Source organism: Sprattus sprattus (genome assembly GCF_963457725.1).
Source record: "Sprattus sprattus genome assembly, chromosome: 2".
NCBI classification, from domain to species: Eukaryota; Metazoa; Chordata; class Actinopteri; order Clupeiformes; family Clupeidae; genus Sprattus; species Sprattus sprattus.
In genome coordinates this window covers 31,621,098-31,636,271 of record NC_137921.1, presented here as the reverse complement: position 1 = coordinate 31,636,271, position 15,174 = coordinate 31,621,098, and the positions used below count along the sequence as shown (strand labels likewise).

Here is a 15,174-nt window from a genome sequence, read left to right as displayed (position 1 = left end):
TGGTGTTTTATTTTTAGGCAGTCTCTCTCCTTTCACGCTGCTTTGTGAAATGGTTATCACCATGACGATCTCACCTCTGGTTGCACAAAGAACACAAAGACCCTCAGATAAAAGCGGCCTGTTCTCACCCTGTACTTGGGGACATACAAGTATAGCATATTGTACCTTCTATCTTTATGCAAGAGGGCCTTTCAGTCTACATCGGATGTCATCAGCTGCAGTCTTCCCTTGAAACTTGAAGGTTTTATCATTTTGAGAAATATATATCATTCTCTTGTAGTCAGCCTTGTGAAATGATATGTTCACCTGGATTTTGGGGGTCAGACACAGATAATTGTTACATGTAATATTCATATTATACTGTATTCATAAATGTCACTAAACTGCTGCTGTAATAATATATATAAAAGATCAACACACAGATGACGGGAGTAGCAACTCGTCACATCGTCTCTTTGTATTGAGGCCTGAAGTGAAATTCAGACCAAGCAGTTAGTTTAACTTTGGTAATTAAGTGACACCAATCATTTTACTGATCACTCTGCCTGGCACTGCACCATCATTATACTCATCTACAAGGCATTACATTTAGTTGTGAGGATCTCTATAATTATCTTTCATATCTATATTATCAGTGGAGATTATCCTTCTACAGTGCTTTTTGCTCACAGAAAAAGCTAATAATACACATCCTCTGCAGTTTTACACATAGGGGGAGATGGCACCCGCAAATAGTGGCACAGATATTGATTTATTGTATTGATTAATTTATATTAAAAGGTGCTGTGAGGTGTATGTTTAAGGTAAAGCACAAACTTACCTCTCAAGTTCATTACGCTCTTTGTAAGACATTATTTAAATACTTACCCACATGCTTTTGAAATAAATAGTAATGGATGGCAGTTAACTCTAATACTTTTTAAAAAACTACTCTTTAATTCACTGTCCTTTCTGACCACTTTTAGGTAGAATCAGCACAGTCTGTTGTGTTGTACAGCTGCCTTTGATTGGTCCAGAGTTTCTGGACTACTGCCAACGGATGGTTTCTATATAAACATGGAGAAACAGAGCTGCGCAAGGAATTCAAGAAAGAAGCTTGTGTTTGTGGATTCCATTTTGCACACCAAGACTGCTTTCAGAACATGTGTAAAGGATTAGCTGCCCTGCCCCAGACTTGTCTGGTGAGGTGAGATCTCTGACTGGTTACTTTCTTTATGCCTTATTTTAGCCTTTTCTGTCTTTCCCGCATGCTTGAGGTCTCTTGCATTTACCTCCAACATCAAATGCCACTACTCACAGAGATTAAGCTCCCATTGAAGTACAATCTAAAAATGTTAAAGAACAGATTTTGGTGTGAAAAGAGAGGCAAACCGTTATTAAATAGGTGTAAGGATTTAACCACAGTTACTTACATTGGGATTGTGAATGTTGGGCTTTTCAACAGTAGATCAGAAAGACTAGGCATGTTTGTCACTGAATCAGCTCTTTTCAATTTCAGTTATGGTCACTATAACAGCGATGGTCACAAAACAGTACCATATAAATTCTAGTAAAACTAGAAAAACACAGTTAGAAAATAGTTTCAGGGCTGGCTCCGTACTTCCATCCAGATACTTACTGGACATGTTCGCTGATCTAGCACATCACTCGTATTTTTTCTGTCAGCTTGCAGTGATTGTGACTGCCCTCTAATAGTTGCTTATACCATAGGGGATACCATGCTGAACCATGGCTGACTTAACCTCAACAGCTTCTATCCATGAGTCATTTCATAGCAGTTTCTTCTCAAAAAATGAACAAACCTCTAAGAAACATTTGTTTGAAGCAAAGTTCATTCCGTTTGGTCCAAATTAAATAATACCCCTCTTAATGCAAGAGGCTTTTCCTCATTAGTGTTAATTAGTGATGATCATTAGTGAACATGTTTGAGCTGGTGTGGCGTTCCGTTGCGTGAATGTTATTGTACTAATAAATCTGGAGTATGACGCACTGCAGAGGTTATCAAGCTTTGACATTTGCTAATGTGAATCAGCATTGTTAAACACAGTCACGAAAAAGCTTACGCTGACCTAACTCCGAGACAAATACAGATCTTTAACACATGACGGCTTACGTGCCACTCATGAGAGCCTGGAAAGTAAATGTGGACCAAGACAATACTGTTATGCCTCATATCAGGCTAGTTATGAAGTGGGGCAACTGTATGATCTGTTTTGAAAGTCTGATCAAGGCAAACTCTGGGCAATAAATATGCCTCAGCACGCTTCTCATCATAATGATTTGAGAGCTGATGCATACCAAAATACAGGTCAGGAGGAGAGGGGGTAGCTCGATAAAAGTCCTTTACGAGTCCTTATCGCTATTTTGAAGAAGTATTGATCCCACTGGATAAGTGCATGCTGCTGCTCCTTTTGTAGCTACATCAGCTCACTCTCTTTTTGGCAAAAAAACAACTGAACATTAGTCAAACATTTCCAATCTTGTGTAAGCAAACAGTTACACAGATATTAGTTATGTAGACTGATACAATATATTTGGCCGGAAATCACATAGCTTTGAGATTTACTGTAGAGTTGTTGTTTTAAAACCAAAGGTTAAAAATTGCATAAATAAGCCCAGACATAATAAAGGCAAAGCTTTTGACACATTGGTGCACAACATTGCGTCACAACAGTTTGAACATTTGTTTTCTCTTTCATCTTTCAGGGCTAAAGAGATCAAGAGTAAATTAGGAATCCTCCTTCAGAAGCCAGAGAATGCCATTGACCTGATTATCCCCTATCCTGAGAAGCCAGAGAAGAAGCCAGAGAAGCTTCAGAGGTAAGTAGCGCTCCCACCACAGCCCTCAAGCACTTCTTCACTATACCTACTAGTTAGTTTTGAAATAAAGATTTATAAACCAGAAATATAAAAAGAAACCCTGCCCTTTACTACTCTGTCTAAAGAGGACACCAGAGCTATAGTATTAGCTGGTTAATAATTTGAGTGATTTATTTTATGTTGGTCTCTGCTGTGGCTAAAAGTCAGTCTGCGATTACTAATAATTGTCATTTTGTCATTCACTTTGAGAAACCATAAAGTGTACCGTCTGGCCAATATCCCATAACATAAAAACATTTTCAAAAATTGCCTTTTGTCTTTGTTATAATGTTGGTTGTTTATTTGATAGGATTTTAGTATTTTAGTAGAGCAAACACTTAACACTAGGAAAAGTACAGCAGTAGATTTTCATCTGCATTTTAAGGTATTTGATGCACCTCTAACTGCCAATCTATTGAGTTCGAACTAAATCATTATTGACAGCATATCAATTATAGTGCTGTAAATCAGACAGGTTGGCAAGCTAACTTACCTTCCCATCTATGAGTTGTGAAATATCAAATAATAATGGTGAGTTATCCGATCTTTGTAGCTATCTGGGCCTCGTTTCCCGATAACGACGTATCTTAACGGCCTACGTGGATTTTCGCGACATCGTACACTAAGTAACACTTTCTATTAACCTGCGTTTCCCAACCATCAACTTAAAGTCAGGTGCACGAGCGCAACGTGCACGAGTTCTTAAGTAGCTCTTAGGAGCTGTTTACGTCAGGTTAACCTGTTTACGTTAATTGCTGTGAAATTAGCTAGCCTATGCGTGCATCGAACGTGCACTGTGCACTGAATTTGGGGCGGGGATAGTACGCCATCTCCAGCAGAGTATTTAAACTGTGTTCCCATTGTAAGGACATTTATTACGATCTGTCTGAGAGTGGGCTGTCAAAGCTAGCATCATCGAAGTCATACAGTACAGTAGGCTACATACATTCAATAAAATTAACCTACATTTGAGTCCAACTGCATGACCATTCTTACCCTACACTTACCCTTACAATAAAGAAGTGATCCTATTTCAACCATAACTTCATTTTAAATAATGTCTTTCTTTATGACATTTAGTTTATAGTTTAGACAGCAACGTTGACATCTACAGTATATTCAACTGCATCCACTACATAATCTCAAACTTTATTTGTTGGTAACTCTCCAAAAAGGCTACCATTAACACATTTCTTAATGAAAAGGAAACATGCATCACAATAATACTTCAGTGTAACCTGTACCTATGTGGAGTGCAAATATGTCTTGCCATTACACTACCCATCAGCCCTACGTCTGCTAACACTACAGAATGCATAATTCCTACGGGCACTGCACTAGTTTTGTATAGCCTAATCTTTATTTTCAAATACTCAATATTCTTTATTTCTATTTTGATGGGAATAGGCAGGTGAAACAATGACATTCTCATGATGTGCTATACACAGAAACATCGTTTGGATTTCTTCTACAATAGGCCGAACGACACCCCTGGATAAGGTGTTGAGGGTGTTGAAGCGTACGTCATGCGTGACTGTATGAGCTATGAAACTAGCGATTTAAAAAAAGTTTCAATAAAGAACATAGTTGCAAATATATATGTATACAACCATATAGCTATAAAGCTACCATATAAGCCAATGGAGTGGTGGCATAAGCGCTAATTGTGCCATTAAACTACTGTTTGAAAGCTTCAGTTAAGACCGACATACTCTGCATTGGTCGCGTAGCACATTTCAGATCAAACCGAGTCATTATAAACCTATAAAAAGTTGTGTAGATAGCTTTATTAATGTAAAATATTCCTCGCTTCAAGTAGCCATGTTTTTTTTTTTTAATTCCCCTTTCTTCCGAACGACGGTCGAACGACGCCCCTGGTGGATTAAATCGCTAAGTGTGAAGTTACTACTGGTCCTGACCACACGTAGAATTCTTCTCAACGAAAGATACGCTTAAGCTAAGTGTGGCGTTGGGAAACCCGTCTGCAACGTAGGAATCCTCTTACGAGCGATTTCAAGTGCTTTTTAGGCTAAGTGCGCGTTCGGGAAACGAGGCCCTGATTGGTATCAAATTATTTTATAACAAAGACCATATGGTATCAATTGTGATAGTGGTGCCACTGAGAAGAACAGCGTAATAGCTACAGATGAGTGAGATCATCTCGTAAAGATTCCCCCATTTATTTAAATGTATGAAAAGTATGTATCTTATTCCCTGTAAAAATGAGAGAGAGAGAGAGAGAGAGAGAGAGAAAGGGGAGAGTTAGAGGGAGATAATAGAGCAAAATAGAGGGAGAGGGAGAGAGAGCTTTGTGAGGAGGGAAAGCTTGTAATGGAAAAGTGTGAGGGGAATGTTTATATTGTAAATTGCGTCCCAATTGACAGGGAAAAAAGCGTTGTCTACTGGCAGGTCTTCAATTGTCTTGCGAAACAGTTTGGAGACTAAAGTGGCCCATCTTGAAACATCAATGTCAATGTAAAGATCTTTACCGGAATGGCACTTGAAATTACATGGACCACCGTCATTGTAAATGACATAACTGTCACAGTTCCTTTATCAGGAAGAGGTGATTGATTGTATGGATTTTGAGGACAAAAATGGATTGTACTCCCCATAATGAAACCGGCTATGTACTTGAGTACTGTGTATTCTGTGGTTGTACTGAAATTCCTGAACTGATTTTTTCATTGCAGTAGAGTCATTGTTCATTTGTGTTATTTTTACCTCAAGACCCAGCCATGAAGAGGCCGCTCAGTGGCGTGAGTCTCTGGATCGGGTCTTGGCCAATGACTGTGAGTAACACCAAAATTAACTATTAACACCAAAATTGAAAGCTGTATAAGGTAAACTCTCACTGCTGTATATTCCTTGTCTGAAGACATCACATCTCGCACTGATTCATTGTCTGTTGAAGTAGACCACAAAGTACAATAAATCTGTTGAATTTCTAACACAACAACAATTTCTTACACAATAATTGTGCTGCTTGGCTATTCCATGTTTTATTTGACTTAAGAGACAGAACGTCTATTCTCTGTAATTGCTAATCATCAATTTTGTTCCCACCGCTTTTGGCAGCAGAACATACAATCTCACTTCACTGAATAGAAAGCTTCTCAAAGAAAGTGCTTTATAACCTTTGAAATTAGTTTTTGGACTACGCTCATCGTGATAGAGGACGCAAACACGCAGTAGGCCAGTGACTGGTAGGACCATGTACTATTCCATCTATGTCCTCAGCACTTCTCAAACCAAAATGACTCCCATGGCAAGGACACTATGCAAGAATGTGCCATTAATTCTCTTATATATTATATAGCAATAATATACGTCCTGTCTCGTCCATGCTTTATTTTTAGCTGAGCAGGATACTCAGCCCACCACATCCACCAAGCATGTGTATATCCGTGTCGGAAACATTACAAACACTGCTCCAGGTAGACTGATGAGCAGGCACTGGTATGCGTAAACTGTTTTGCTCATCTGGAATAAAGTGCGTGCAGAGGCAGACAGAAGCTGTGCGCATGTTTTCATCTGAATTCATCTCTGTGAATGCTCAGAGATGGAATTGCTGCCATACAATATGATTAAACAATGGCCCTGGTCCTTCAATAAGACTAACTACAAAGGATGGTTGTGATAAATGCAAGATGAAAGGCTGGCACAAAATCAGAGAGCAACAATTATTTTCAGCCCTTTTTTTCAGCCCTTTTGTTTTGACGTATAATGCGAGGAAACAAAAAAAGGGTCACTGCATTATTTTATGTAAGGGCAGCCTTGACTGATGGATAATTACTATTCACAAGGCTTTTGCTTTCAAAACAATCAGCTTTTGCTTAGCCAGCCTGCTCTGCTAAATTGACTGTTTGGCAGATGTTCTGCTCATTATTCAGAAATGTTTTACCTTACTTCTGTCAGATTAACTATGTTTATTATACGGCTCTTCAGAACGTTCCAAAAAGCCCCGTTGATTTGAATGGGCCATCCCCAACGTTCGCAGGTACTTATTTTCATATAATGACCTGCATATAATGACCGCTGTGCTGTCAATGGCAACGGGTTTTGTGCCTCTGATATAGGTCTTTCGTATCATTCCCCAAGTATTCCACACTAACTTATCAATGGAGTTTCAGCAGACGGTTGAGCAGCTGTGTTCTAAAGAATGTTCAACGTCTTTGAAGTTCAACGTCTTTGGCAAACTATTTCTCTGCTTTTTAACACTACGTATAGTAACAAATACATTGTAAAAAGACACACTGTGTTAAGTGTATTTGTTTTTTTGTTTTGTTGTGGCAAGTAACCGTATAATAAGCGGGATAATGTATAGAACGCAGGTCCTTATCGGAAAATAAGTCCCTTCAGGGCGAAGCAAGACACCTCCGCTTCACGTCAGTGTCCGGTTCACCCTGTCGGGACTTATTTTCCGATAAGGACCTGCGTTCTATACATTATCCCTTACATATAACTATATAACTAACATAATATGAATAATACATCAGGCTCATGGATGCAATGCTGTGTCTTGGAGTGTTCTTAGTATTGTGGACTTTCCTCCACAGGTGGTGTGGCCATGTTCGGAAGCTTCCTGAGGTCCGAGTTTAGTGAGGAGAACATTGAGTTCTGGGTTGCTTGTGAGGACTTCAAGAAGACCAACAGCCCCATGAAGATGGCTACCAAGGCCAAGAAGATCTATGAGGACTTCATCCAGACTGGTGGGCCTAAGGAGGTGGGTTGAAAGCCAATGAAATATTTGTATCGTCACATTAAACATTTAATTTGGATGATATTTTGTGATAAACTCACAGTTAATCACACTTCCAGTGTACTTAGTCTTATAATTGTATTATGCTAATACAATACTTAGGCATTTGCAATTGCCCATTTCTTGTCTAAAGGAACTACCAGAAGTACATTAAAAATGTAAGAGCTGAAAAGACCTGTTTTATCACATGCTCCAGAACACTGGAACGGTAAGTTACTTGATGTTACCAGCTGAAGAAAGCAAAACCAATTAGGCCACAATGACTCTAATCAACCTCAACTGAAGACGACATCTAGTGATACCCTAGTTAAGTTAAGATAGATGAGCAATCACTATCTCAGGCTTCCCAGCAGATATCTTCATGTGCTTGCTTCTTGGAATTAACATACTTGGAAGGAACAGCACTACATGTGTGTTTGTATGTTTATTACGCAACTTGTTTATAAGAACACTTTGTACACCTATCCATTCTCTGTTAAAGACCCTCACTCCCACAAGCAAGAATTGCTTAAATGCAAATCTGAAGGAGGTTGAATGAAGAGAGCTTGAGAGAGAGAAACACTTGCGGGTTCAGGGACAAGTGAGTGAGGGCACTGATGGCGTGTTCGAAGATGTGTGCACACAAAGCTTATCCGGAAAATAGGCACAGCATTTCTGTAGAACAGCCCAAATACCTCACTGTTCAAATCAAAGATATCAAGAGCCTTTTCCTTTAGTGCTAAAAAACGTTAGCCAAATGTCTTGGAGTATCATTTCCCCACAGGACTTGGACCAACATCAGTGTGGAGAAAATTCTGGAAACAACAGTGGTACCTGCCAAACAACTTACAGTATATCTCAGCTATGCGTGGTTTATTTAGGCTCAAGCTTGAATGCTGTGATTTTATACTGATATGCTTGAAATTAGTCATGGCACAAAAGTATGGGTCTTACCATCTCATCATGGGTCTCACCATTGTTTTGCCAAATGTATGAATTGGTTTGTTTTATAACCAATTTAATCTTTATTTAACCACCCCATTCAATGTGTATACCTTTCCTTTACTCCAAGTTTGTGACAGTTTAAAGTTCTTCCATTTTCATCAATCATTTATCACAATCCTCTCTCCCCTCTATCCTGTAAGGTGAATATTGATCATGTCACCAAAGACGTGACCCTGAGGAACCTGGTTGATCTGTCTTCTGCCACCTTCGACGTTGCCCAGAGTCGCATCTTCACCCTGATGGAGAAGGACTCCTTCGGTCGGTTCTTGAGGTCTGAGATGTACCAGGAGTTGGTGAAGTAAATCTTTGGCAGAGCTGCAGGGAGTCAGGTTACCCAGGTTACCCAGCAATAAAAAATGCCCTTTTACAAAGTTTGGTCTTGAAACTAATCTATTCCAGAGAGGACAGGAGAAAAAACGACAAAGAAATGTCGTGCTAAACGATTTGGAAAGGTAGAATCAAACATTCAGCAAAACTGAATTCAGGTCAGAAATAGTTTTGTCTCCCTGCAGCCTACTATAATATTGATAACTTATTCACAGGAGAACAAAAATATCACACATTTTGAGAAAATTGGTGTGTTTCCAAATTCTATTATGTTTTCCCAATTAAATGGAATATTCCAGAATTATATTCACGTTCACTTCACTACAGCACTTTTATTACTGCAACATTTTGCTTTATTTCAGACCTACCACTAATTACCTTTAGTCCTAACTTTTTGTCCATAAACAGGATAAGTGTTTTTCTGAAAGGAGACAAGCCCCCAGAGAATATCATACATACTTTCATGAAGCTTTAGATTAAGGGTGGTAAGCAGAAAATGTCCTTTCAAATGGGCCAGTTTAATAACTGCAAATAAACAGGCCATCAGACACAGATACATGAAGCATACATACACACACACACACACACACACACACACACACACACACACACACACACACACACACACACACACACACACACACACACACACACACACACACACACACACACACACGTAGTAAGACTAGTATTAAGTAACCTTGAAGAAAGCCTCTGGCCTTTGGAGAGCCTTCCTGGGAACAGAGAAGAGAGATTTGTGCCTAGCGCCTGGTGCTGCACTGCAAGTTGCTGAGATGGGAATATCAAGTAGGAACAGATCTTGACAGAGAACTGGTTGGATTTTGAGCCTGACATTGCATCAGCATTGGTCCTCAGGAAACATTTGGCAGAATATTTCAGTTTAGTCCTATTCCTCCCCTACTGAGACTGTAGAAAACCCACATTGACTGGTTTTGTTTTCTCCCCTTGACTCTTAAATAACACATGTAACTGATTCTTTTTTTTTTTTTTTTTAATACTAAAACCTTATCCGGAATTCTAAAAACATTATCATTAAGATTCAGATTATAAGCCTGCTGTTTAAGATGTGTTGTGGCATGTATCAGGGCATAATCAATCATTATAAAACCCTATTATGCTCAGTTTGTTTATGATTATATGTGTGCTGTGTCTTTATACAATACTACACGACGTATCTCACAATATATACCTATAGCAATTGGCATCTTAAGTCCTCATTATTTGCCTGGTCACTTCAAATAGTATGAACTCTGCCGGGCAGGAGTTCATAATTACTGTAATTCTGCTCTTTCAAGCTCTTATAAAGATTTTTAACCAGCCCATGCAATGTTTTGGTATCAAGCCAATATGAAACAAGAGAATATCCATCAAACAAGCCAAAATGGCATTTTTTAAGGGCTTTTTTGAGGGGCCCACTGGTATTTCCAGTTTAAAGCAATCAGAATTGTTTCATCAGATTCAGCCATGAAGACTGAGTAAGCCAAAGGTACCAAGGCTAGTGTTTGTTTTCTGCTAAATATACAATTTCGAATTTACATCAATACATTTCATAACATCAACAGAATTCGCAATATCTATTTGGTTATTTTGTTTGATGAAGATGCCAATAATGATATGCAAATATTAAGGACTTAATTTATGCTAATCACATTATATATGACGTAGAATATGCATGTATTTTGTGTAGCCAACCATATATATAAAAATGCATCAATACACTAAATATCTGAGGATGTATTTATTTTTTTATGTAAATATCTATAATATAGGTATTTAATTAAATTATTTAAAAATGCAGAGTTGGAATCACTATTGTCGGAGGATAAATTCATCCCAGAACAACATGGCAAGATCATGTCATTCTTTCATTGTCATAAATGAAAAAAATACTATACTATATACTATATATATACATATACATTTGATTTCTCACTTATTCTGTGTCAAGCGTTTGGATATCAAAAATGTTATATTTGGGGGTTTCATAATAGACAAACAGAATATTGGGTCCAATGTATTTAGATATCTGAGAATTGAGAAAGATGATATTCACTTTACTGTTTGCTTTGATGGGTGGCTTGCTATTCATTAATGTGTGCTGGAGTCCTTGTGGATAGCACTGTTCAATATTCTCCAAGGTTCTTGGCTCCTTACATTTTCTCAATTTCCTGCAAGCAACTACTCTGGGTGTTTTCAAGAGATGAGTGACTGAAAAAGAAAAGAGGCAAGGATGGTGAGAAAAAGAGAGAATGAATGCATGAGGACGTGTGGGGAGGAGTGAGCAGGAACAGATGGACGAGGGGAGACGTTGCCAAAACAAACACTGTCAGCGGCGAACATGCTCACATGCATTACCCCACTTCTTCTTAGAAATAGCCCATAAAACGCCGGCGCTGGGCGACCCGAGGGGATGAGTACGGCTCACGGACATGCTCTTGATTTCCACTGAGCTTTTTGAAAATGCCTGAAGTTTTTCCACATCAAGGACCTTTGTGTATCTGTGTGACGTGTTCAGAGAGTTCCCCTCATTGGCTACATCCAATAATCCGGGATGAGTATTCACCCCAACTGTATGCATTGAACATTAAGGATAAAGTCTTAATGTTTTAGCCTATTTTGTGCTTCCCTGTTTCGCTGAAACACTACGTGGGGAAAAGGAGCATTCTCTGAAATAACTGGTGTCCACATGTTTACACCTTCACAGGCACTGCCTGCTGGAGACGAAGAACATTTTCTAATACAGTACCTGTGTTTCATAACCCAGGTGATGAGTTCTGTTTTGCTTGATTTTGTCGTAGCTTGTGTCTTACTTTCACCAAACAAATGTCACACTGTGAGCTCCATGGCTGAGTAATGCTCTCATTGGGCTCGAAAGGGAGACATTTGTATGATATAGCTTAGCCAGCTCATTAAATTCCCCAGAGACTGGAGACCAAAAATCTTTCCCAATATTTCCCAGGAACACAAACACATCCAGACAGCCGATTGCGAATGCACTCAGGGAGAGATGGGAAGATAAGCGCGTGCACATACCTTGCTCATTTGGTCATTGATGTGGAGCAGGCAGCTGGTAAGGTCTGGTGGGACATCCACTCCAGACTCCTTCAGCTTAATTTACATTGTTTGCTTGAAACACTACCACAAGGGTCTTCATTCCTCAGAGTCTAAATAAAGCAGCAGCAGGATTAATAGTTATAAAACTGTATGAAAAGTTATTGTTTTCGTCAGGTCTTGAAAGCTTGGTGAACTTGGGCAGTATTTCCTTGGAAAGGCCAGGCGGGTTAATGCACTCGGGTTTTAGTGCTCATTTGGCTCCCTTTGAAAGATTAGATGACGCAGTACATTCTCCCTCTCACTGACAACAGTTCTAAGGTCAGACTTGCTTGATTATGCTTGTTTGGAATTTTCTCATGACTACATTAAGGAGTTCTGGGTCACTAAAAAAGAAGATGCAAGCACCACAAAGTATGGAAAACGTAAGTTACGAACGTAACTATGGATCTGTGAGACCGAGGGATGACCGTCACTACGGTCTAAAAAAGGAATGATCACCTTCGTTCTGCCTATCACCGAGACCATATGTCAAAAAATGTCATGTCCATGACCTCCGGAAGCAGAACGACACGTGTTTATAATAACAGTGAATGCCCCTGGTTCAGTCTCCTACCTTGAGCGCCTCAGGCTGTTCTGAGCGACAAAGATAGTGACGGTCATCCCTCGGTCTCACAGATCCATAGTTACGTTCGTAACTTACGATCTGTTTCGACCTCACTCTGACCGTCACTACGGTCTAAAAAAGGGATGACACATTCCAAAAGAGTCGCGAGGAACCCAGAATTAGTTTTTAAAAACCTCGCTCGGTCACGGACATGAGGGCGGCGTCGCCGACCGAAGCTGGGCGAGTTACATCCACCCTATAAAACCTAGTAAAAGTGCATGGCGTAGACCATGAGGCCGCTGCACATATATCGTCTGCTGGTACTCCCCTGAGGGCAGCCCAAGACGTTGCCATACTCCTGGTAGAATGAGCTCTTGTACCAGGAGGGGCTTGCATCCCCCGTGCGCTATAGGCATGGGAGATAACCTCTACTAACCAACGGGACAGCCTCTGCTTTGAGAGAGGCATCCCCCTCTTTGCTGCCCCATAACAGACAAGGAGTTGAGAGTGTGCTCTCCTCAGTGGCTGTGTATGGGCCAGATAAGCCCTCAAGGATCTCACTGGGCACAAGGTGAGTAACTTCTCCTGCTCTGCCTGTGAGGCAGAGGCTGGCTGAAATTGATCCACCTCCAGAACGTGGTTGATGGACTGCCTATTAATAACCTTTGGTAAAAAGGCTGGATTTGGCCACAGTGAAACACCAGTGCCGCCTTCCCTCCATCTGAGGCAGTCGTCACTGACAGAGAGGGCACACAGCTCCCCGACTCGTTTTGCTGAGCAGAGAGCCAAAAGGAATGCAGTCTTGAGCGACAAAGAGCGTAGACTGGAATCTGACATGGGTTCGTACGGCGCCCCAGTGAGTGAAGTTAAAACCAAAGGTAGGTCCCAGCCAGGTGCCCGTAGGGTACGAGCTGGACGCAACCGGCGCGCCCCCCTCAAGAACTGGCTGACCAAAGGATGCCTTCCGAGGGGCCTGCTATTTTCGCCCTGGTGGAAAGCTGAAATGGCAAAAGCATAGACTTTCACCGTACTAACCGCCTTGCCTAGATCCAGCTGGGACTGCAAGAAGCGTAACACATGAGGCACAGGGCAAGTTGCTGCCGGCTCAAGATCCATGCTACGGCACCAGTCTGAAAAGATCCCCCATCTGAGTGCATAGCAGGCTCGAGTAGATGGGGCCCTAGCGTTGTTGAGTGTCTCCTGAACAGACTCATCTAAGCGATCAGCGACGGGCCCTGCAATGGCCAAACCCAAAGGCGCAGGGCGGCTGGGTTCGGATGCCAGACCTGCCCGCCTGCTTGTGACAGCAGATCTGCTCTGCTTGGCAACTGCCATGGCTGATCCTGCAGTAACTGGAGCAGGTCCGAGAACCAGGGTCTCGCTGGCCAACGTGGGGCAACCAGTAGGACTGTGTGTTGGCCCTCCTTGACCCTCTGAAGAACCTGCGGGATGAGAGGGAGTGGAGGAAAAGCGTACAGTAAGCCTATTGGCCATTCCTGTGACAGGGCATCCAGGCCCAAACTGCCCCCCTGCCCCCTGAGGGAGTACCACTCTGGGCAGTGGGTTGTCTCCGCTGACGCGAGCAGATCCACTTGTGCAACCCCGTACCGCCGCCAGATCTGGTGGACAACATCTGTGTGCAATCTCCATTCTCCCGGGAGTGGACCAGTCCTGGAGAGCATGTCGGCCGCACCGTTCGCCACACCCGGGATGTGCACAGCCCTCAGTGAGGCAAGTCGTGGCCATGCCCATGTCAGCAGCTCCTCTGCCACTTGGAGGCATCTCTGGGACTTCGTCCCCCCCTGGTGATTGACGTGATACACTGCAGAGGTACTGTCCGATCTCACCAGAACATGGTTGTGCCGTATTGATGGCAGGAATCCCTGAAGGGCGAGGTGGATGGCCTTCAGTTCGAGAACATTTATATGCTCTGATGTCCACGGAGGTTGCCACCTGCCTCTTACTGAACGTCCTTCCCAGACAGCCCCCCAGCCTGTCTGGGATGCATCCGTCGAGATGACCTGTCTCCTGTGAGGATGACCCCCCAGGGGGACACCTCTGAGCAGGAACTCCCTGTTCCTCCAAGGACGCAGGGCTCGGATGCAAACACGAGAAACGCGCAGCCTGACCCGCCTGTCGTCTCTCGGGTGGAGTTGAAAAGCATTGAACCAGCGTTGGAAGGGCCGTGCCCTCAGCAGGCCAAGAGGAACCACCACCGCTGCCGCCGCCATCAGGCCCAGCAGCCTCTGGACTCTGTGGGCGGTAACTAGTCCGCCCAGCCGAAAGTACTTCAGAGTCCCCACCACACTGTCTGCTCTCCGGCCAGTGAGGGACGCTTTCATGCTGGCCGAGTCGAGAATGACACCAAGGAACTCCGCCTGTTGGCGGGGCTGCAAGTTGCTTTTGTTCCAGTTTACCGTGAAGCCCAAGAACTGGATGTGGGCCAGCAGTGTCTCTGTGTCGCGCATTACCTGTTCTTGAGAGGGGGCGCAAACGAGCCAATCGTCCAGGTAGGGTAGTATTTTCAACCCCTGTGCCTGGAGGGGGGCAAGTGCAGCGGACA

General features: G+C 42.2%; 1 protein-coding gene across 1 annotated transcript; it reads left to right on the top strand.

Annotated features, from left to right (window-relative positions):
• Nucleotides 1-1,092: 1,092 nt before the first annotated feature.
• On the top strand, nucleotides 1,093-10,750 carry rgs5a (regulator of G protein signaling 5a). The gene is made up of 5 exons (XM_080860635.1): nucleotides 1,093-1,186; nucleotides 2,707-2,820; nucleotides 5,590-5,651; nucleotides 7,419-7,585; nucleotides 8,746-10,750. Exons 1-5 carry the CDS (start codon nucleotides 1,143-1,145, stop codon nucleotides 8,905-8,907), a joined length of 549 nt encoding a protein of 182 aa, XP_080716761.1. The 5' UTR covers nucleotides 1,093-1,142; the 3' UTR covers nucleotides 8,908-10,750.
• Nucleotides 10,751-15,174: the final 4,424 nt, after the last annotated feature.